The 23,683-nt window shown below is 34.9% G+C and overlaps 1 protein-coding gene across 1 annotated transcript; it reads left to right on the top strand.

Annotated features, from left to right (window-relative positions):
• The first annotated feature begins 261 nt into the window (after window positions 1-261).
• Window positions 262-22,164, top strand: LOC112043582 (integrin alpha-4). The gene is made up of 25 exons (XM_024079068.2): window positions 262-447; window positions 1,374-1,524; window positions 2,016-2,122; window positions 3,679-3,743; window positions 5,000-5,051; window positions 5,539-5,646; window positions 6,341-6,427; window positions 6,812-6,904; window positions 7,639-7,727; window positions 8,435-8,632; window positions 8,967-9,066; window positions 9,993-10,157; window positions 11,253-11,353; window positions 12,239-12,317; window positions 13,417-13,553; window positions 14,403-14,581; window positions 15,729-15,933; window positions 16,445-16,614; window positions 17,384-17,465; window positions 18,551-18,646; window positions 19,186-19,333; window positions 19,823-19,895; window positions 20,454-20,565; window positions 21,255-21,326; window positions 21,949-22,164. The coding sequence occupies exons 1-25, from the start codon at window positions 438-440 to the stop codon at window positions 22,084-22,086; spliced, it is 2,817 nt and encodes a 938-aa protein (XP_023934836.1). The 5' UTR covers window positions 262-437; the 3' UTR covers window positions 22,087-22,164.
• Window positions 22,165-23,683: the final 1,519 nt, after the last annotated feature.

Raw genomic sequence — 23,683 nt, 5'->3', positions numbered from 1 at the left:
TTGTTGTGTTAAGCCTTTATGGATCACGACAACCAGGGTCCAAATTCTCTTTCGGGCTATGAACCTGGGATTAACTACTTGTAGCCTAAAGTTAATCACTGATGATCAATTAATCTCACATGCCTGCAGCACAAACGGCTTGACAACACACGATCGGTTTTATGGTAGGCTGAAATAATAGAGGAAACGCTAGACAATGTCACAGTTATGTTACATTATATGTCCCAATGTCCCGTACTTACATAACATGATAATACCAGTACGAGGAAAACGGTGCATATTTGAATAATTTGACTCTTCTCTATGGACTATGATTGTAATAAATCATTATAATAAAACAATCAGTGCTATTCAGTCAATTGTGTCAGTGATCATTAATTTATTTATGAGATTTTATTGTTCGATCGATTCGATTCGAGATCGATGTTGATTTAGTCATGTTTATTTGTAAGTATTTTTGCACAATATAATATGCCAATATATTATGTATGTATTCATTTAAATTCCATCATTTTATTATATTTTTTTTTAATTAAATGAATATTTTTAATTATTTAAAAAATGTTTGCCCAATCAAAGAAAAATTGGAAACGGTTATTTATTTTTGTAGGCATACATATTTAGTTTATATTAAGTAGATATAAAAAAAATGATTTCGATTTTCGTTTTTTAAACGTACATTTATAAGGAAAGGAAAACAAATTAATAAACTTTATTTCCTTCGCCTATTCGCCTATTTAAATCAATGAACCGAATGAATATTCTTTCAGTTGTAGATTATGACAGATAGATTGACAAAAGTTTTAAAAAAGAATATTTTTATAACCCTAACAAGTAATAAATAATACTAAGAAGAAGTAGTATACAAAAGGCGGCCTTATCGCTACGTAGTGATACGCAAAAATACGTATTATTACGCTACGCATCTTTGAGCCATATATCTCTCAGCACTTAGATACGAGTATAACAATATAGATATATTTGACGCAAGTTATAATTGTTTATTTTTTTAATTACTTTGAAAGTTTCCATGTCGATAGTATAAAATAAAAAAAAAATAAACAAAGCCTTATATTTCCAGTACATAAATGCAATTTTGTGAGAATTACCTACTTTTAAAAAAAAAATTGTATGTAACTATTTTTATGATATTAACTTAAAAAAACTATATTTTACTGGATCCCCCCTCAGTAAAGGCCTCCTTCAAAAATTTCCATTTTTCTCGGTCTTTAGCGATTTGTAGCCATTGTCGGCCTGCAATTTTTTTAATATCATCGTCCCATCTAGAGTATGGTCTACCTCTGTAGCGTTTGCCCGCTGGACCTTTCCATGTATGTGACAGTAAAAAACATTTAATCTCTTTCTCTTTCCAGTGTCATTTTGGTATTTTTGGATTTTGGAGTCGATGGTAATGACTCGAGCCTTTATCGATGAGAAATCAGGGCAGATTGTACCACGCCCGCCAGATTTGCAGGATAATGCATTTTTTGGATACAGTATGGCCTATCAATCTGAGAGTTCAAGGTAATTTTACATAGATAAATATATTTTCCTTTTTTTTATTAAATATTGCATGTTTCATCATCATCATCATCATATCAGCTCACGAAACTGAGGCACCTGCATCCAGTGAATCCCTGCGACTCGCTTGATGTCGTCAGTCCTGGTGGGGGACCCTAGTGGGGGGTCGACCTGGTGGGGGGTCGGCCAACACTGCGCTTACTAGTGCGGGGTTGACATTCCAGCACTTTGGGACCCCAACGTCCATCGGCTCTTCGAACTATGTGCCCCGCCCATTGTCACTTCAGCTTCGCAACTCGTTGAGCTATGTCGGTGACTTTGGTTCTTCTGCAAATCTCCTCCTCATTTCTGATTCGATCACGAAGAGATACTCCATAGCTCGTTCGATCGCCCGCTGTGTGACTCTGAGCCTTCTTATGAGGCCCATAGTTAGCGACCAAGTCTCGGAATGCATGTTTAGGTAGTTAATAATGCAATAAAAAAAATGTCCGCAGCTTGCTAGTCAGTGCACCTCAACAGATGCGGGAAGGCAAAATATTCAACATGAATATGACCAGCGGAATCGTGAAGGATGAATCAAGTTTCCATGATAAACTGAAAGGTATTTTTATTTTTTTATAGGTGCACCGACTGCCACTAGTCGACTAGCAAACTAGTCGGTTTCAAAGTGACCGGCTAGTCAGCCGAGCTAGACTTAAACGTTCACTTGTAACAGAACATCGAGCATTCGCCGTTTTTATATTTGTCAGAGCCAGATATTGCTACGAAAATCTTGAGATTTCTAGCAAACGCTCTATTCGATACTCGTCAAAAGATATTTTTGCTGACATCTTCATAAAGATGTCAGCAAAAAGCTCCAAGCAAATCGGCTTGCCAGAACGCTCGACAGAATGCTCGCTAAAATATTGTCGTATTTCTGTGATATAATATTCGCACGAATGCTCATTACAAGTAAATACCCAAGTCTATCAGCGCCTTTTAGCTTATATATTTAAGAGTCGCCTGCGAGTATGTCGATATGTCTCGTTTAGTTCTCGTTGCTTTCTCAATTTTTCTGTATTGAATGCCGAGCAAGCGACGAATTCTGACTCAAAAAAGAATCCTGAGCGTCGCGAGACATTAACCCTTGAATGTACAAGAGGTAAATAAATTTTTACCCAACCAAATATGTCATATGCCAGTAAGAAAAATGCTAAGTATAAGAAATTTCAATTTATTTATTTATTACATACAATATACATATATAAACATTACAGGGTAAACCTAATGTGTTTATATAATTCTCGTGTTGTATCTATCTATCCATAAGTTTATCTATAAGTCACGCGTTACTTGAACGTATCTGCTAAAAGTTCTGTGAAATTCAGCAAGCGAGGAGAAAAACAAATCTAAACCCAATACCCCGCTTAGCAATGCCAACGCGCGAACAAAAGGTAACTCGCGGTCTTGTATATCTTTACTGTGTCGCGGTTCTGCATCAACCTACATGCTGGAATAGCAAACAGCTTCATTTTACGTGCCCTTTTTTGTACATTTGGTATATGGAACGAAACTAACTATAGTACTGAAGGGTTAGACAATTCCCCCCTAATTAAGAAGAAGTAAAATTCATATTATATCCACCACTCATGTTATATAGTTATTAATTTATCCGAAAAGTACAAACAACTTGTTATTAACTTGCGTAACATCACAAACTTTTTTTAATTACAGTAAGAGTACGATATGTACTTACTTATCACAGGCAATGGTTTGTGATTATAACCAACATCAACTCGAAACATTCACATTTAAAAAAGTTACTTTTTCTTGCTGATATGGCCGAGCAAAAGTAACTTTTCCAAACAAGTGAGATGAAAAACTATTTTAAAAGGTTCAGTTGTTTAGACGTAACACACAGACGGACTTTCGTATTAATAATCTGTACTAATATTATAAAGCTGAAGAGATTGTTTGTTTGTTTGGTTGAACGCACTAATTTCAGGAACTACTGGTCCGATTTGAAAAATTCTTTCAGTGTTAGATAGCCCACTTATCGAGTAAGGCTATAGGCTATAGTTTATCCCCGTATTCCTGCGGGAACGAGAATCACGCGGGTGAAACCGCGCGGCGTCTACTAGTATTAATATATAGTATTAATAAACTATCTCTTTTCAGCTGGTGCCTTAAAATATGATTATTGGTTGGGTGCAGCCGTAGCTGTTGGTCCTGACTACTACGTGGTGAGATCTTATTGTTCCATTGTTATGGGTTTTTATGGGTGTGAAAGAGCCGTGATGACCTCTACCTCCGATTCCGGAGGGTGTGGGTTCGAATCCGGTCTGGAGCATGCACGTCTAACTTTTCAGTTGTGTGCATTTTAAGAAATTAATCACATGTCTCAAACGGTGAAGGAAGAACATCGTGAGGAAACCTGCATACCAGAGAATCTCTGCGTGTGTGAAGTCTGCCAATCCGCATTGGGCCAGCCTGGTGGACTATTGGACCCCTCTCATTCTAAGAGGAGATTCGAGCTCAGCAGTGAGCCGATTATGGGTTAATAGTGTTTGTATTACAGATACAATCAATTTTGAAAAGGATTTTGTAATTTTTTGAGAAAACGAGCTTAGATTTATTATCTTATACTAAATTAGAAATTTTTGCCCATTTTTTACACCATTCAACTATACACAAAGGTATTATATGGAGCTCATTAACCGACGAACACGATTACAACTATAAAACATCGATTATAGAGATAGTTTTTATAATCGCAATTGTTCGTTGATATTATACTTTGGCAGAATACTAATATCTAGTGAGGCAGGTCCCTATACAATACTTAGTCTGGGCCCTGGGGGCGCGACCAATCACTATTAAGGCTAATTAATAATATGCCAATATTTTCCAGGCATCGTTGATCGCGAGTATCTCTTTTTTTTACAGTGAAGAATTTCAGCTTCAAAATACATTTAACTAGCGGACGCCCGCGACTTCGTCCGCGTGAAACTCGATGTAAACATTCAAGTACCCCTACCCTACCCCTACCTTACCCCTATGTACTTATGTCCAAAAAAATTCAAGATTTCTAAATAAAAAAATGGTTGTTGTGCCTCACTCGACATAGATAGGTATAGTGTGTCGCGGATTTTTTTGTAGATATTTATAAGATCTACAATTAATTAGAACATTTCATGGTTCTATCTTTTATAGTTTAGGCAGCGTACGCAAAATAAGTAACTTTTCTGGTTGATTTTTTACACCTTGTGTCCAAAAACCCCAAATATCTTACGGAACCCTACTTTTTTCCAAAATAAAATTTAGCCTATGTTACTTATGAATAACGTAGTTTATGATTGGTGAAAGAATTTTTAAAATTGGTAAAGTAGTTCATGAGCCTATACATTACAAACAAACATACATACAAACAAAGTTTTCCTCTTTATAATATTAGTATAGATTATAATATTAGTATAGATAAGTTTGCTTTCTGTTTTAGTCCTGTTCTCCCCGATACGCTGAAATGATAAGATTAAAAAACAAGCCGAATGGTATGTATGATGTCTAATTATTTCTATTCATTATGATTTAAAGTATTTCTTATTTTTGATTAGGATAAAATTTTGCACACGCTCTGAGTTCTGATGACAATACATGACTAGTTAAGAAACGTCAGTACAAATCCAATATGGCGGCCTCCCCAATCACTTTAACTATGTAGGGAAGACAAATCTTGGAATCTTAATTTGACCTACTTCCCGGTCTTCGTGTAGGATGAAATTTTGCACACGCTCTGAGTTCTGATGACAATACATGACTAGCTAAGAAAAGTCATTACAAATCCAATAAGAATCCTGTTTGAAATCCACCCCCATGATATTTAAAATGAAAGGGTTTGCTGTCAGGAATACGAAAAAAAGTCACGTGATTTAGTTTTAGTCATCCAATATTAGTAATTTTTAGTTTTTTAAACTATTTAAAATCATTGTTATCATCATCATGTAAAAACACGCGTAACTTTTTATTTTTTACTTTCAGTTAAACTCCCTGGATCTTTAAGCCTTTGCTTTATAAATCGGAATAACAGTTTGCAACGCCTTCGACCGTTGTCCGATGAACAGAGAAAAAAATATACTACCAAACGCAGTAAGTATCAAATGAAATAAGTATCCTTATAAAATCACTAGCCAACACCTTCCGTGTCCTTCCGGTTTTATCTGCGAAGCGTCCGTTTTTGTGGAAATACAGGATTTAAATGACACTTATAACTAACGTGAATTTCCATTGGTAAAACAATTTTCAAAATCGGTTTAGTAGACTTTTCTTCATTTATAAAGATTATGACACTCGCAAATAACGTGGCTTTTTATCGATAAAATAATTTTCAAAATCGCTTCAGTAGATCCAGAGATTTCCCCCTACAACACCATCAACATTACCTTCTTTATGTTAACTTAACTTCTTTATAATCTTAATATATACGAGTATATGCGAAAGGTCATCAGCATCATCATATCAGACGATGGACGTTCAAGACATAAGCCTTTTGTAGGGACTTCCAAACATCACGGTCCTCAGCCGTCTGCATCCAGCGAATCCCTGCGATGCGCTTGATGTCGTCAGTCCACCAGGTGGGAGGTCGACCAACACTGCGCTTTCTAGTGCGGGGTCGCCATTAAAACACCTGGGACTTAAACCTGTACCGGTTCTTTGATTCACGTGCCTCGCCCGCGCGAAGCTGAAGAGACAATCTCTTTAGCTTCGGGACTCGTTGAGCTATGTCAGTGATTTTGCTTCTTCTTCTTGTTGTTTTCTATAATGTGTGAAAATGTTGTTATAGGTGAAAGAATGGACTCTTTTGGTTGGAGTATCCACGTAGCTCCTAATCAGAAGGATGTTCTCATTGGCGGAGCCGCTATGTATAAAGGCTAGTATTAAAGTGTGAAGTTGAAAAATTGGAACTATATTTTTTCCAAGATGTAACATATTTATTTATGTTATTGTAGATGGGAGGTATCAGTATTGGTATAAATAAGAGGGTATTTGATGACATGAGCTCAGTTGTTTGTTAGGCAGCGTAGACACGCACGCACGCACGCTATAATGGAGACTAAATCATTCTATCCAATATTGGTCCCGGCTGTTTTCTAATTGCTTTCTACAATTCTGGACAGGGCTTGTTATTTTTTTCTTTTCAGTTTTTATATTTTATGCAGTCTGGTTTTTTATTTATTTTTTTATTTATTTTAGACATGCACAGTAGTGCAATGTGTATATACCAATAAATATGATATTGAATGTTTTATTTTAGGTCGAGTTATTCTTTATGACAATATTTTGGATATAAAGGAACCAAAATTAATTAGACGAATAAATGAGGACAATCCAGTGAAATATAACTTCGGTACGTTGCTATTAATTGCCTAAATTATTTTAGCCTATTTCACTTACACATATCACTATTTAAATAAAAGGGAACATTTTAAGCAGTAGGCAACTTGTAAAGTGTACAAACTTTCAACCCCTGTTTTAACAGTTTTAACCCCCTTCTTATTTAACAATAAAATTTTAATTAAAAAATACAACCGACTTCAAAATTATAAAAATGTTTTTACTGAACTAAAAAGCGAAAAATAACATCGTATGTGCTACCTTCTCAGTTTGCTCAGTACGATTAGTTTGAAGGCGGTACCAAGTTAGTGATGAATTAATTCAAGCTGTTTAAATCATAAAGATTTAAGATTTTCAGACATTTCTTTCAGAAACGGCTTCAATTAACACAGCACTAACTTGGTACCGCCTTCAAACTGATCGCATTGAGCAAACTGAGAAGGTAGCGTATACGATGTTATTTTTCGCTTTAAGTTTAGTAAAAACATTCTTATAGTTTTGAAGTTTGTTGTATTTTTCCATTTTTAGTGATACCATGTTTAAAGTGTAAAAATAACATGATTACTATGGGACTAATTGGAAAGCATACCCTATCAAACGAAAAAAGTATATTCAAAATTGATTCACACGTCTTCGAGTAATCAGTTTTTACAGTAGCTATATTTCTAAACATAGGTACACGGTGTATGTTTTTGGCAATAAAAAAAGCCTACTTTTGATGATTATAATCAGTTTAATTCATTCCAGGTTATAGTATAACGAGTGGTAATTTCTTCTCTGACAAGGCCACTGTCTACGCAATCAGCACCACCTATGGTGAAATGGGCTATGGGAAGGTATTGTTTTAATTCAATCATCGCAACGTTTGTAGCCAACTTCATCTATAATACAGATTCATTTAGCTAACGGAAATCTGTAATCATTGAATAAAATTGAAGTGTCTGTCTGTGATTTCAAAATAACTGTGCTTTTCACAAGTCCTTATACGTAGTTATTTAGACGATACTACAACAAGATAATTTTTTTAGATTTTTTTTCTCGGTCTATTTGTCCGGGCTAATGTTTGGAGCTGAATGACCGATTTAAATGTAACTTTCATTAGAAGATTATTGAGCAACAAAAGTAGACGCTCACAGATCCGTTCACGTTCATTTCTGTTTTTTCGCAAATCACGCAGCAACTATTTATTTTTTCTATTTCAACATTGTTGAAATGTTTTGATACGAATACCATCATTATCATCATCATCATCACCTTCTTTACCTTGTCCCACTTAAGGAGGGTCAGCAAAATATATCAATCTCATCCATTCGTCTCTAATTCTCGTCACCTCATCCTCCACTCCCTTTACATACATGTCTCATGTCTCTTTCTGTCCTCTTGTGTAATTTGAACATTCTTTTGGTAATATTACTTTCATCCCTCCGCATTACACGTCCATACCAAGCTGACCTTTTACTTTTATTTTTCTTTTCATTTTCTTCATTTACCAAAATTTGTTTTTTTTTTATTTTGATTGTCTTCAAAGTAATGGTTTTTACAGGTATATTTTTTCGACACAAAACTTAATCATATAGATTCAATCAACGATGACAATTTGGGCTCGATGTTCGGCGCTGCGCTGTGCTCAGCCATATTGCGAGACCCGGTTTTGCTCGTGGGTGCGCCCGCGTACGCTGACAACAAACACAACTATGACGTAGGAGCAGTGTATATCTACGCTGCTGCATCCGGCTCAAATGTACGTACCTACCCACTTAAACCAGGCTTCTATTTTTATTTTCGTAACATGGAATATCTTAGGACCTCCATCGTTGTATGAACTCAAAACGTGCTAAGTTTTAGTTGAATTCATTCAGTAGTTTCGAAGTGATGCGTTTTTAAAAAAAATGCTTGTTTTTAACTTTTTAATAGATTAGCTATTAGTCTGATAAAAATTGATGATAAAAGTTTGGATTAATAAAAACCATTTGGTTCAGTCAATAATCTCGACACCAAAGGGGGTAGTGAAAACAAAACAAAAGAATCACTTTGTTACTATTTGCGAATTACTTTATACTTTTTCTTTTACCCAGCGCATGAAATTGAAGAGAATAATAAAAGGTTCAACGAGCGGTGGGTTTTTTGGACACAGTATAGTCAGTCTTGGAGACATGGATGATGACGGTAACGACGGTAAGAACAATTCATTATTAGTCTAGTTAACAAGTGCCTTTGTTTACAATGTTTACACGTATGTGTTGTGACATTTCGTGATGACTTCTGATGTGTCGCATACAAAATGATACCGATTCTGTTCTGATGCGTCACGACACGGCACGTCAGACAAATATACTAACAGTAGCCTGTCAATATATATATTTAACAGTATAGTCTATGTAAGACAAAATATTAATTTGTACAAACGAAAAGGAGACTTTAACTCACGTCTTACTAGACACGGGTATAAGTTAGTTATTTCTGCATATCGTCTAAAAAGAGTAAAAAAAAACTTTTGTAGGTTTGGGTGTACTCTTCTATAACAAGATCCCCAAGACTGTGATGGACCTGCCAATGCATAGCTTTTTTTCTTGCCGGTTTCTTCTCAGCAGAACCTGCCTTACAAACCGGTGGTAGAATCTTTACAAATAGTCAACTGACGTGTCAAAAGTGCGTGTAAACTGAGCCTACTTGAAATGAATGATTTTTGATTTGATTTGATTTGCCTTTCTTTTCAATTCAATTCAAAGCCTTTATTAATCCTTACATAAGTTATACATAATTTTGAACAGCAGTAACAATATTAAGTTAATTTTTTTTATTATGTTATATATATTAGTAAGTTAGTATATTAGTATATTAGCGTAACTGTTAAACGAGTAAGTTTTAGTAAATTAGTGATGTTAGGACCTCACATTGGGTGTAGGCCTCCTCCAGCCGATACCACTCGCTTCTATTCTTAGCGTCAGTGAGCCAGTTCCTTCCTGCTAATTGGACGATCATCGCACCAGCGGGTCTTTGGTCTGCCTACTTTTCTTTTCCCCGCAGGTCCAGGCCAGTTTTTTTTTTTAATTCCGCCTTAACAGACTATAATGAAAGTAATAGGAAAATTAAATTTCTAGAAATAGCAATAGCTGCCCCTTATGAGGATGATGGCAAAGGCGCTGTGTACATATACTCAGGAGTTGGCATTTTGGATGGTAAATTGAAGAAAAGGATTCAATATAAAAATGTCAACAGTTTTGGATACAGCCTGGCAGTTTTGCGTAGTGCTACAGAAAATAATGGTTAGTAGCCTTTGCACTATATGTCAATAGTAATGCAAACTGAAATTATTCTTTATTCTTAGTAATTTAAATGTACAGGGTGCTCGGGAGTATTTCCCATAACTCTAGGGTTCATATTCATATTCTTTCAGAAAAATTAATTCAAAATGGAATAATACGTGTCCTAAAATGAATATTTTCGGAGTAAATAATATTTTTTTTGGAAAATGAAATTATTTATTAGCAGTATTTAAATTTTATAAAGTTTTACAATAATATAAAAACTACGTTTATATCTATAACTACATATTATAAAATTAAAAAGGAAATATACTTAATTTAAAATATATCTAAAGACTCAGGCGTCGTAGAATTCGTCCGAATCGACGATCATAGGTAAAGTGCACAGAAGGCTGGCACTATTGCCACGTTGTATGGCAATACTAATTAGTATGCCATCTATTTTTGTAAATAGATCTTATAATTTGTCCCATAAACGTATTCTTATAATAAAGACGTATATATATTTTGTTACCGTTGTATTTGTTAACTAAAGGTGTGTGTTGCATGGTCCATATTATTTAAATTACTTTGTATAAAAAAAATTGTAGTTAATAAAATATTTGATGCATTTCGATTCCTATAAGTGGTCTCGTTAATACTTTGAGCACCCTGTATAATAATTAATGTAGCATATCAAATAGAGCAATTAAATATTTATCATAATCTTCGAAACAATTTAGACATTTGTGAGAAGATTTTTCGAATCCGGTCCAGAGCACCTCCAACATTTTTAGTGATGTGCATTTTAAGAAATTAAATATCACGTGTCTCAAACGGTAAAGGAAAACGTTGTGTGGAAACCCGCATACCTGAGAATTTCATAATTCTCTACGTGTGTGAAGTCTGCCAATTCGCATTGGGCCAACGTGGTGGGCTAAAGCCTAACCTCTCATACATATATAACGTTCTAAGAGAGACTCGTACTCAACAGTAAGCCGAATATGGGTTGTTAATGATTGAATAATAAAGGCTTATTTTATTTTATTTTGTTTAAGTAATATAACGAGCTAGATTTAACTTTTATCTTAATTATTACTCGACGGTTTTGTACAGGATTGGCGATCGGAGCAATCGAAGATAATACTATTGTTATGTACAAAGGAATAGCGTCGATCACCGTAGATTTATATGGCTTTATAGATAAAACAACCAAGGTAAACTTATTGAATGTATTGAAATAAAATTGTTCATCTACACTACTATAAAGCAAAGATTTAATTGACAATAAGGCAAATAGTCATTAAAATCTTTAATAAGCTTTAAAACTAATGGACTAATTTGAAATTTAAAAATTCGTGTTTATGTGGAGGTAACATAGCCTTTATTTTATCCCCGTAATCCCATGGAAACGGGAAATACGCGAGTAAAACTGCGTAATTATTTTCCTTGTAATATATAAAAGTCTCTACCGTGACTATTTTGTACCCATGCATTTTTCTATTTCGAACTGAAATATTTTCTTGTTTCGTTCTTTTTAGACTCCTTTTTACGTAGTTGGGTTATAGTTATTGAACTTTTTTTTATATACAGGATGCTGGGGAGTATTTCCCATAACTCTAGGATTATATTCTTTACCGAAATAAATCTTTCTTTTGAAATAATTCTTTTGGTAAATAATATTTTATTTAAGCGCACCCTGGCTGGGGTCATGCCTGAAAATCAGCGCTACAGTTACTTAGCTGTACCATAGAGCTGAGGCAGCGCCCCATTCAAAAAGGAAAAGGAGTGTGTTACATGGATAGTAGGACTTATTTGAATCACTTTGTTTGAAAACATGAAAGTTTTTATTTTATAGTTAAAAAAATTATTAGTTAAGCAGTTTGGCTTCTTTAAGTGGACTCGTCAACACCACGAAGTTATGGAAAATACTCCCGATCATCCTGTATACTATATAGATATAGATATCTGTATACATATACTATATAGATATCTGTATACTATATAGATATAGATGGATCGATACTGAAATTATTAAAAATCTACTAAAAATATAATAAATGAAAATGATAATCTTGGTTGATGAATATTTCTCATTGCAGAATGAAATTCAAACGGAGATTGAAATAAAGCCTTGTGTCCATATTACATATCCGAAGAAACCAGTTGAAGTTATAGCAGGTTAGTGCTTAATATAACTAAATATAAGTCCGCTTGAAATTCTGGGTAAAATGTTAGTAGGTATGTAGCCATTTCTAGTCCATGTCGGTCTGTCCGTCTGTCCGACAAGTCTGTCGGTTTAGCGCAGAGACTATTACTACTAGAAAACTGTAAATTAGTATGAGTAGGTACATTAAAAATGTTAACAAAGGCGTACGATAAAACCTTGAAAAATATTCTTTTTTAGGGTACCTCTCCTACATTACATGTATGGAGATTATTTCTTTTTCATAATGTGTACGGTTGGATAAGTCTTTAAAAGATATGAGGGGTCTTTTAGCAATATTTTTTAATTTAGGGAACCGTTTCTGAAATATTAAGCTTTTAAAAGCAAATTTTTGTTAGAGTCATGTGTCTCACCCACTGGCTAAACGGTTGTTTATGGATACGTGAAAATTTTCTCAATAGTAGGATATATAATGAATTTTTTTGAAAAACTATAATAGCTAATATATATATGTAAGTAGGCAGTTATTGTAAGACATTTTGAAGAAAAAAGTTGGAATCTCCACACTTTAAAAATGTTTTCTTGTATTGAAAATTCAGCACCTGTCATACATACATTTTACCAGCAATTTTGTAAATACAAAAAGTAGACCCAATTTTTATACCAATTTATAAACCTCGATAAGTGTACAAGTTTTTAAAATAATGGTACACTTCAGTTCCAAACATTTTTTTACAGAACATTTTTTTTTAATCGTTACATCTTAATGAAAGAAAATTAATTATTGCACTCAAAGATTCTTCCAAAACAAATAAAACATTATTTTTAAAAAAAGTACTATTGGTAATTTACCCCATTATCCCCATTATCAGTTTTTCAATGCAACTACAGCATTGAAAAACTGATTCTAGATAAAAAAAATTGAAAATCCGAAAAAAAAATATAACTTGGTCACTTAGATTTCGGATAACTATTAATTAAAATTTGTTTGAGAATTTGACACTCAGCGAATGAATGGTCCCCTGGGGGTGCTCCTGCAATGTCTATGAAATATACTGTTGGTGCTATAGATATCTAATAGATTAAAATTTTATTTTTTATTTTTTATTGCAGATTTAAAAATTATGATTAAAGTCACGGATCAGTTTTGTAGGTTAAACAAAGATTCTATACCCTATACAATACAAGTAAGAGGAAGAAATGATACCCAGTTTTGTCTAGAAAATATAAAGGCAAACTGTCCTGCTGAGGTAATATTTAAATAACTAATAGAGCCTCTTTAGCTCAACGGTAAAGCAGTCGGACTCATCACTGAGGGGTGGAGGTTGGATCCCCGTCTCCTTGGTTTATTGTCGTACGCACTCCTAATACAGTCATTTCCAACTAGTTGAAGAGGAATGGGAGTATTGGACAAATTAAAAAGATATGACAAATATCATGATATTTTATAATAAAATAAGGGACTAGCGCATTAAAACTGAGGCGGACAAATGTGCATAATTGTCTTAATTTCATTTGGTCACTAATAAGCATTAGTGACCAAATGAAATTCGGATCACTTTTTATGGTAATTTTGTAGACACGTAACATATCTATAGTATAAAATAATCATTGGCAAATATTAATTACAATAATACTTATATAATAACAACAATCAAAGGATCTGCCTGGCTGTACCACGCGGAAATGCAGCCAGTAGTTTTGTCAAGACACCGCGTGGGCATGATTTGTATATATTCTTTCTCAACATATCCAAAGTGTAAAAATAAAATGAAATAATATTAATATTTTCTTAATTTACTTATAGTACAGTCATTTGGTGCTAAAAAATGAGGTCACGTGACGCCATTTTTTTACGGGACACTGTTTTTAGACAGCGGCAAAGATCTATAAGATTACCAATTTTCAAAACTCCCAATTTTAGGTAAAACTCCCAAATGATTGGACTATTAATGTCTAGACGAAAACTTACAAACTAAAACACTACATAATACTTTGTCTGACGTGTAGAAGCTACTTCTTGTATTTTTTATTCAAAATAATACATTCAATGAATTCATTCAAATCTTGACTGAAAAATAGTTATAATATATTTTCAGACAAAAAGTAAACTAAAAATCTCGTACGAGTTAACTGCGTTTTTGTCAGAGGAGCACGGCCCTTCAAAAGTGTTGCTGAGTGAACGTAGTCGATTGTCCTTCCAAGCAGACGAGTACTGGCCTTGCGAAGTAGATAATTGTAGAGCAAAGCTGAAAGCAGAAATAAACTCTTCAATACCGTAAGTCATTCATTGTTCTAACATCAGATATACACGATCAAGTTTATAATAATAATAATAATTGATAGGTGTATGAATATTAAAAATAATATACTAACTAATAATTCCAATAATTTAATATTAAATCGGTGAACATGGTTTTAGCAAATAAAAAATACAAGTACAATTAGCATAATTTGACGAGGCATTCTTAACATCAAATAAAAATATGTTACATTCTTAACATCATATAAATACTATACCTTCCTTCCTTCAAATCTGCAGCGCGCTTAGGGTTGTAAGTAGTGAAAAAATTACGAAAGCAAAACCACATTCACTAGACAGAACCCATAGAATATTATGGGGAGGATTCATACAGCTTTTGCTTATTGATTAAATATCTCCATTTTAAAAAAAATCCGTTGTCTGTTGAAGTTTACTGATGATAGTTGAACGTGTCAACGTCAGAAAATACTGATGGAATGGTTGCGTTTTTCAAAAGTAAATTTCAATTAACGTATTTAAAACAATAAATAAATAAAATACTGTTTGTTTAATAATCTTTATAGACCAGAATATATTTTGTTCCTTTTAAAAAAAGTTGGCAACCCTAGAAGCGAGGGAACGACGCATGGCGTCATCTTTTTTCGAGTTTGCATCTGGCTTCATCCAATTATAAGACGTTGTCACGTCAAAAGTTGTAGCTGATTTTTGAAGTACAATAACTTCATATGGGAGGATATACCGCTCCATAACGTAACGCTTTACGGTGCATCCCGTTCAAGTATGATTTACATAAGTAGTAAATTTTGTACAATTTGTATTAGTACCTTCGTTATCAGCAAATTGAACACCCCCAGCAACCACACAGTGAGCCGAAAATGGGTTGCTAATGATGAATGATGATAGTTAGAAGAGCCGATGGACGTTGCGGTCCCAAGGTGCTGGAATGGCGACCCCGTACTGGAAAGCGCATTGTTGGTCGATTCCCCACTAGGTGTGCTTCATATGTGTTGGCGACTCGAGACATAGCTGGAGAGCTAGTGAACCCTGGGAGTAACGGTCTCCCTGTAAGGTTAGAAATTTGTATACTTACAACTCCCAGGGTTCACTAGCTTTTGGACTATGGTGATGATGATGACATTTCAAATCTATTTGTTCTCAATAGACAGCCATACGTCGTGGGTTCTTCAAACGCAGAGGAAGTTTCACTGAAAGTTCTCAACTCAGGCGATACGGCGTACAGCTCTTGTGCTGAAGTGATTGTGCAGAACGCTCATGTGTCTCGGCTCCCTCCAGATTGCACCATTAGAGCTGCCTCCGATACATTGCTATGTAAACCTAAACGACCAATTTTGAAGGATCACGAATGGGTAATTATCACATTACTAATATTATAAAGGTAGAAAGTTTGTGTGTTCCTCCTTTAATAAAATAAAAAAAAAAATCCTTTCTAAAGTAGATTCCTACTGTTTGTGACACTAAAAATAAATAAACGTATTTTCTTTCTTTTTTCTTTACGCCGCCTACTAAACCAAATATGCCCTATACATACAGACTGTTATTATCCCGAGAAAATTCGGCGGGATTAAAATTAAAAAATACAATAAGATACTCAAATTTAATAAAAAACGAGGATGATGATGATGACGACGACGACTTCGACGACGACGACGACGACGACGACGACGACGACGACGACGACGACGACGATGATGATCATAATCATAACACATGTATTTAATTTCTTAAAATGCACATAAAAGTTGGAGGTGCATGCCCCTGACCGGATTCGAACCTACGCCCTCCGAATCAAAGGCTGAGGTCATATCCATTGGGCTATCTCGTATATAGCGATATGTTTATATAAAACTTGTTTTTCAGATGATAGGTAGCTTATCATTGGAACCACGGCAAGATCTAAAAAGCATGCAGGAATATGATATGACCGTAAAATGCGTTATATATTACGATTGCAACATCCCAAAAGATAATGAGACATCCATAGCTAAATACAAGTTAATAGGAGACACTAAGAATATACATATCAAAGGGTAACTACGTCACAATATATCTTGAATAAACTTTTGACGGCTGCTTTATCAGGAGCGATTTCAGACTAGCGTATTTTTTGCGCGTATACGGTCGTTTCAGCATTCGCACTTAGACGCGCGCTACATTTACGCGCTTTGAAAAGCCGTACTCGCGTAAACGTGCATATTTCGAGCGTGTTTGATCAAACCAATTGTGTCGCGTATGTGTGTACATGTCTGTGATTTTAAAATAACTGTGTTTACTCTAGTGCTTATAATTATTTACACAATACTAAACAATTTTTTTTTCTTTATTCTAGTGTAATTATTTACACTATACTAAACGCATTTTTTATAGTTTTTGTCTGTCTTTTGTGCGGGCTTATCTGGATCGGTTTAACTGATTTCAACAGGACCTTAACTGCAAGATAGAGGAGGTTATTGACCAACATATAGGTTACTTTTAAACCCGGAAAAACCAATCTGATTTGTGAAAAACTGAATTCCACGTAAACAAAGACGCGGGCGTCCTCTAGTTATATTACTAAATATATCTTGGAGGATTTCGAACTCAGTTTTATATTTCAACTAGCTGACGCCGCGCGGTTTCACCCGCGTGTTCCCGTAAGAATACGTGTATAATATATAGCCTTCCTCGTTAAATGGGCACTGAAATAATTTTTCAAATCGGACCAGTAGTTCCTGAGATTAACATGTTCAATAAACAAACAAACAAGCTTTATAAAATTAGTAAAGAAAATTTCAATAATAAATATAAATTACTTTACAGACAGTCAAACCCGGAAGGTGATGTTGATGTCACTCCTGGCATTCTACTCACGGAGGGAAAATCTTTTGAACATTTATATTCGGCAAGTATCCCTCTTATGTACAACCATAAAGTCCTCTAATAACTGAAAAAATATTCAATATATTCTAGAAGCTCATATCTGGACATGCTCAACGAGTCGCGAAGCTGAAGTGCCAATGGGCGGGGCACATAGTTGGAAGAGATGGAGGACGTGCTGGAATGACACTAGAAAGAACTTGAATGCGCAGTGTTGGTCGACCCCCCCCACCAGGTTGACTGACGACATCAAGCGAGTCGCAGGGATTCGCTGGTTGCAGGCGGCTCAGTATCGTGATGTTTGGAAGTCCCTACAAAAGGCCTATGTCCTGCAGTGGACGTCCATTGGCTGATATTCTGATTTCTAGATATTTAGATGTATTTGTGAGATACAGACAAGCGTGGTGTTCGTATGTACAACCGACTCTGTGTGTATTTCTTCCTTCCTTCCGAGTATTTTTGACGACTTTTTTCATTCTTTACAAATTGCCCTTTACAATCTCACCTGATAGTAAGTGATGATGCAATCTAAGATGGAAGCGGGCTAACTTGTTAGGAGTAGGATGAAAATCCACACCCTCCATCGTACCGTCTTTGCGGTACGGCAAAGTCGGTAGTAACTAGCCACGGCCGAAGCCTCCCAGACCTGATCAATTAAGAAAACCTCAATCGGCCCAGACGCGAATCGAACCCAGATCTTCCGTCTTGTAAATCCACCGCGCATACCACTTCGCCACGTAGGCCGTCAAGGTTTTCTTTTAAAACTAGAAAGATGAAATTTGGTATGGGTTTGTATATTATTTTCGTCTAAATGGTAAAAAGAAGTCTGAAAAAAAAATTTGTTTGGGTTTCCTTCCTAACATGTAAAGTGAGGATTTATTTTTAATCGTCTATCCCATAGTGTAGGGTATGGTTATCGGTATTTTGGTTTTCGGGATTCAAGTGCTAACTTAATCTACGGAACCCTACACTGCGTCTGGCCCGACACGCACTTAGTCGGTTTTTTTTAATTTTGTATTTGGAACGGATACGACACCGTCGTGTTCCGTGCGTTCGATCTGCCTATTATTCTTTAATTTGTGTCTAAACGTGATCATTATAATTCAACAGATCGAGAACAAAGGCACGACGAACTGGAACGGCATGCAAATTCAGATCATTCTGGAATATGTGCCATACATAGGATACTCAGAAGTTCCTATCAAAGTAAGTCGAATTTGACAACTTTTAAGTACACTTTATAGATCCACACAGTATTGCACTGTACTGCAACTATCTAACGTCCTCAACAAATCTGAAAAACCTGAAAATCCATTTATTATTTTTGGAGATCGTAGCGTATAAATACAGAGACTGACACGTCATAAGTATTTACGTGATTACTAGGCATATAATATTGTCTCAAATCTCAATTACAATCAAAACAGTATTCATTAATCTTTATTTACAAGGCATTTGTTAGGAAACATAGTTAGCGTAAAATAGTTATTATTCTAACTACCCACCAACAATGTGTCAGGCAGACCACTAACGCGAAATGGGTCATTCTTTTGTCGACTGCCGAACGAGCAACATTGGTGGAGCTGCTTTTTAAATTCTTAAAATTAACTAATACTCAATTTGAATTTTGTAGTATTTATTATTATTTTATATGTTGTTTGCTTGGTGTTGATAATAAAAATACTTACGAACTAGTCTTTTAAAATTACAGTGTTGAAATTTTTATATTTTGTCTTATTTACCAGATCTACACAGCTGCATCGTACATTGAGTGCCCTATCGAGAAGACGCAAATCGATAACAGAATCACTGCCACCTGCGATGTGGGTGACCTGCTGAGATCAGAGAAAACTTCGGTCATAATTTCAATGAACATCATACCAAATACCTTAGGTAAATTAAATGATATGTATTAGCTTTTGTATGTGATGGCTATGAATGACGAAAATTGTGATAGAAATACTTTTGAGAAAACAATCTAATTGGTTTTTAATTCTATTGTTTAATGGATTTACAAGTAAATGTTAAATTGGGCGATAATTTATTATGACTTGCCCTCATTTGCACTAGAGTTTTTGTAACTGACGTTAAAAAATCGTTCAAATACAACACATGCATTCCCAAGTTCACATGACAGCGTGAACATATACCTACTTGGGATATCCAACGTCCAAAATTGAAAATGCAATCACTGCTCAAAAAAAAGCATCATGTATTAAAAACGCTGACGTGTAAACTATTTGGGAATGCATATGGCTTAAAATCGTGTATAAAAAAAACTGTGTTCACGTTTAAAAAAAACAGCTAAAACCATTTTTTTTAAGTACTCAATGAAATCAATCATAGAAGAAAAATATTGATGAATATTTTTTGTGCTTACAGAACTAGACGAAAACAAGCCCAACGTCACAGTTACCACCACTCTTAACGTGTTAGGTATCCAAAAATCTTTAAGGTCAGTAAATTATATTTTCCCCATCACCAGTACCCTCTTTTATATGCGATTTTGCCTAAAACGTTTAATAAAGTTGTTTATTATCAGTGTTTCTATCTATGTCCTTTATTCTTATACTAGACTCTTTTATTATTATATTTAATTTCTAGTCCAAAACGATTTTATTAGAAAGGCATTATAATCTAAGACTTCTACAGAATTTCACGCGAATGGAGTTGCGGACAGTAGTCGACCAATACTGAATAGTTCGTAACTAATTCAGAAAAAAAAAGGGAGAGAAATTAAAAAAAAAGAAAGAAAAATAGATGAGAGCATTAAAAAAACATACTTTTTAAACTGATTTGGTAAAAGCGGGTTCTAGTTCTACATGGAATTTTATTATTATTTCAATCTTATTAAAATCCGTCCAGTAGATGTTAAGATATTTGTGGACGTAATGGATTTCTTCTCTCATACTATAGTAGATACTTATAGATTTTTAGCGGTTTAGATACGATTATAAATAATTGCCTGACTTGCGTTGCATTAAGATTCCATAACAGACCTTTCTATTTTCAGCCAACAAACGCTGGTGAAGTTACAAGTAGCAAATGTGCCTACATGGGTAATCGCCTTGGCCACCATCATTGGTTTAGTGCTAGTTTCACTAATAGCCTTTGCTCTTTATCACGTATGTATACAGTAATTAATAAGTTTTTTAATTCTTACAAAATATAATTATATTAATAAAATACAAAACTCTATTAAAATGAAAAAAAAACCCCTCCCGCTGCGGGTCATTTGAGTGCCCAAGCAACGGTGGTCAGGGCTCCAGAACGTAACCTCTTACAATACGTGCCGTCTCAAGAATCACTGCCTTCTGTACCCGACCCTTGATCCAACAGATATGCAAAAGCTTCTTAAGGTGTTGGTCGAAGCTTTTCGCTATACATTATTATTGTGCCTCATTTGTCCATTGGTTGCATCCAGTCTTTAGTGTTTTAACATATAGAGCTTTAATTTTCCCTTCTTTCTTTCAATAAATTCTATATAGGTAATAAGCAGCCTGGAATTGGGAAATTGTTGATTGAGTTGTGAGTTCTAGGTTGGCAGGTTATGAATATTCTTCTAAGAAATATTTTTTGAAGAAATTCTGAGTACTCGGATCCGAGACTTGGTCGCTAACTGTGGCCCTCATAAAAAGGCTCAGTCACTCAGAGGGCGATGAAGCGGGCTATGATTGGAGAATCTCTGCGTGATCGAATCTGAAATGAGAAGATTGGTAGAAAAACGGAGTTACTAAACAAAGTTACTGACATAGTTTGGCAACAATAATTCAATGAGCAGGGTGCAGGAATAATTCGTACATTTTTGTTACAGTTTGGATTTCTTAAAAGAAAGAATAAAAAGAGACTTACTGCACTGAAGGCAGATGTCTACCGACAGAGTGTTGTAAGTATCTACATTTTAATAACAAATTATACTTGTACAATTGTAGAAACCGAAAGGGGTGTAGATTTTCATCCTCCTTCTAACAAGTTAGCCCGCTTCCATCTTAGACTGCATCATCACTTACCATCAGTTGAGATTCTAGTCAAGGGCTAACTTGTAAAGAATAAAAAAAATTACGCGTAACCAACTAGGTCTGATACACAGACTGCGGCATATATAGTTAATAGGCCGGTTTTTAGTTTAGTTTATTAGTATATTTTGATTTAGTTTGAATATTAGTATATTTGAGGGCTATGGGTAAAAATAACAGTCACGAAAATTTTCTCCAAATTATTTCACCGCGACTGATGTCACAAAGGTTGGCTTATTTTTGCATAAAAAACAGCCTGACTGTCCAACGTCGAAATGCAGCCAGTACTCTTGCCACCATTCCACGTTACCACGTGAATAATATAGGATAAGTTAGCTAAAGTTTAGATACTTCTGGAATACACTAAGATTTTACCTACCTACTTACTTTTTAACACCTCTTCTTGTTATATGAATATGAGGCCAGGTATTATAGCCGGCAAATTAAATTGGCTACTAATGGTGATTAAAGTGAAATTGTACCTTTTTACAGCGTCGTTCAATGATTAGAGACAGCATGAGAGCGGTAGCAAGGAGAAAGAGTACGGACGACCTTCCCTTCCTGCCGACTGCTGAGGAGGATTGTCCAGAGAGGGAAATGACTATCGACGAGAAACTACAAAGAGAATAAAACAATGTTATTTAAACCAAATAAATTTCAATTAATTTAATGATATTACAGAAAATATAGAAAAAGAATATAAAAGTAAAACCAGTCGATTTTATTTATTTGCACACTCTTTTTTAATTATACTATATAAGTATACAATTTACTACAAAACTGCGATCCTGTTGAAAAAAGGATGAAGGAGAAAAGGATGGATCGAAAGAGTTCTTTCAATAAATCCTGTAAAAACCGATAGAAAAGCAACCTTTTTTCAGCAATAATCCACCGTTCGCATTTATCAGCTTTTCGTTACCAATGGGCCTTCTTGCAAGTGATCCACCGAAATCAAAAACAGCAAGCTGGTATTATGAGTCATCCGATATATGGTAGACGTATATAGTGGGGGATTATGGGCTACCGATCGGGGGCCAGGCCCACCCTAGGAAATGATCCTAGATAGCCAATGATGGTAGAGTTACGAACATCAGCTTGGTTTAAAGTATGGGATATTTACTTAATACACAAATCTCAGCTTGGTATAGAGTTAGAAGCTATTCTGCATATGTACCGCTTAACCTTATTAAGGATACTGAGCTTCTTACTAGCGGCCCCTGCTTTAAATTCAATGTATTGCCCAAATTTGAGAACAATATAGTGAGTCTTAGGAACCAAGAAGCTAAAGCGTACCACAAGGAGATCTGGATCGCGGCCTCCATTATTCCGAACGGCTGCGACGCGTCTCCACCCATTCGTGACGCGCCGGGAGGCATAGTTAGGTCTTTGCCTAACAAGGCACCGGGGATCGACAGGATCATGGCACGAATGGCGAAGCGTGTATGGACTGCAGCGGTCGCGAAACTCGTGTACGTGATTGGAAAGTGTGTGCAAGAATTTCAAGTATTTCATTTCAAGTTCATTCATTTCAAGTAACCTTAGTTTTCAAGCATTTTTACTTTTGGAACGTAAGGTTCAAATTATTATTATTGCGATAATAAGTAATGGCGAAAAATAAATTAGTATATACCTAGATACCAAATTAATGTCCCGAAAAGTAGGAGTCAAGTTGAATAAATTACATTTACACACCTGGTCCAAAACTAGCACAAGTGAAAAGTATGCGAAAAACAGAGCTACATTTCTGCGAAATGGTCTCAAGACAGATATACAGACAGACGGACAACAACATGATAATATAATCCAGTATACTCTTTTGTGGAATGTAATACTAAAAGCAAAGTTTTCATACTAAACATCAGATAAAAATAATTCTCAAGCGCTAATTAAGCGGTACCTAGTAAAAAAAAATATCTCTAATTCTGTAAGTTATACTATTTTTTTTGAAAAATAATTTATTACTATTTACATTATCTAAAACTAACTAAATATTTTACTAAATTAACTACTTAAACATGCAATATAAAAAAATATATAAAAGAATTAAACTTACTCATCAGGTTCTAAACTAGCTTAAGTGAAAAGTATCTCTAAATTAGTTATACCTACTTTATAAACAGATACGGATAAATACAAGTCTCTTTTATATAATTTTGAATATAATAGGTACCTAACCTATCAATAAGTAACTTATCAAACGCCTAGTAGGTACCTAGTCTACGTAATT

The sequence above is a fragment of the Bicyclus anynana genome, chromosome 5 (assembly GCF_947172395.1).
Source record: "Bicyclus anynana chromosome 5, ilBicAnyn1.1, whole genome shotgun sequence".
In the NCBI taxonomy this organism is placed as follows: domain Eukaryota; kingdom Metazoa; phylum Arthropoda; class Insecta; order Lepidoptera; family Nymphalidae; genus Bicyclus; species Bicyclus anynana.
The sequence above is the reverse complement of the archived record's forward strand: the minus strand, read 5'-3'. Positions and strand labels throughout refer to the sequence as shown.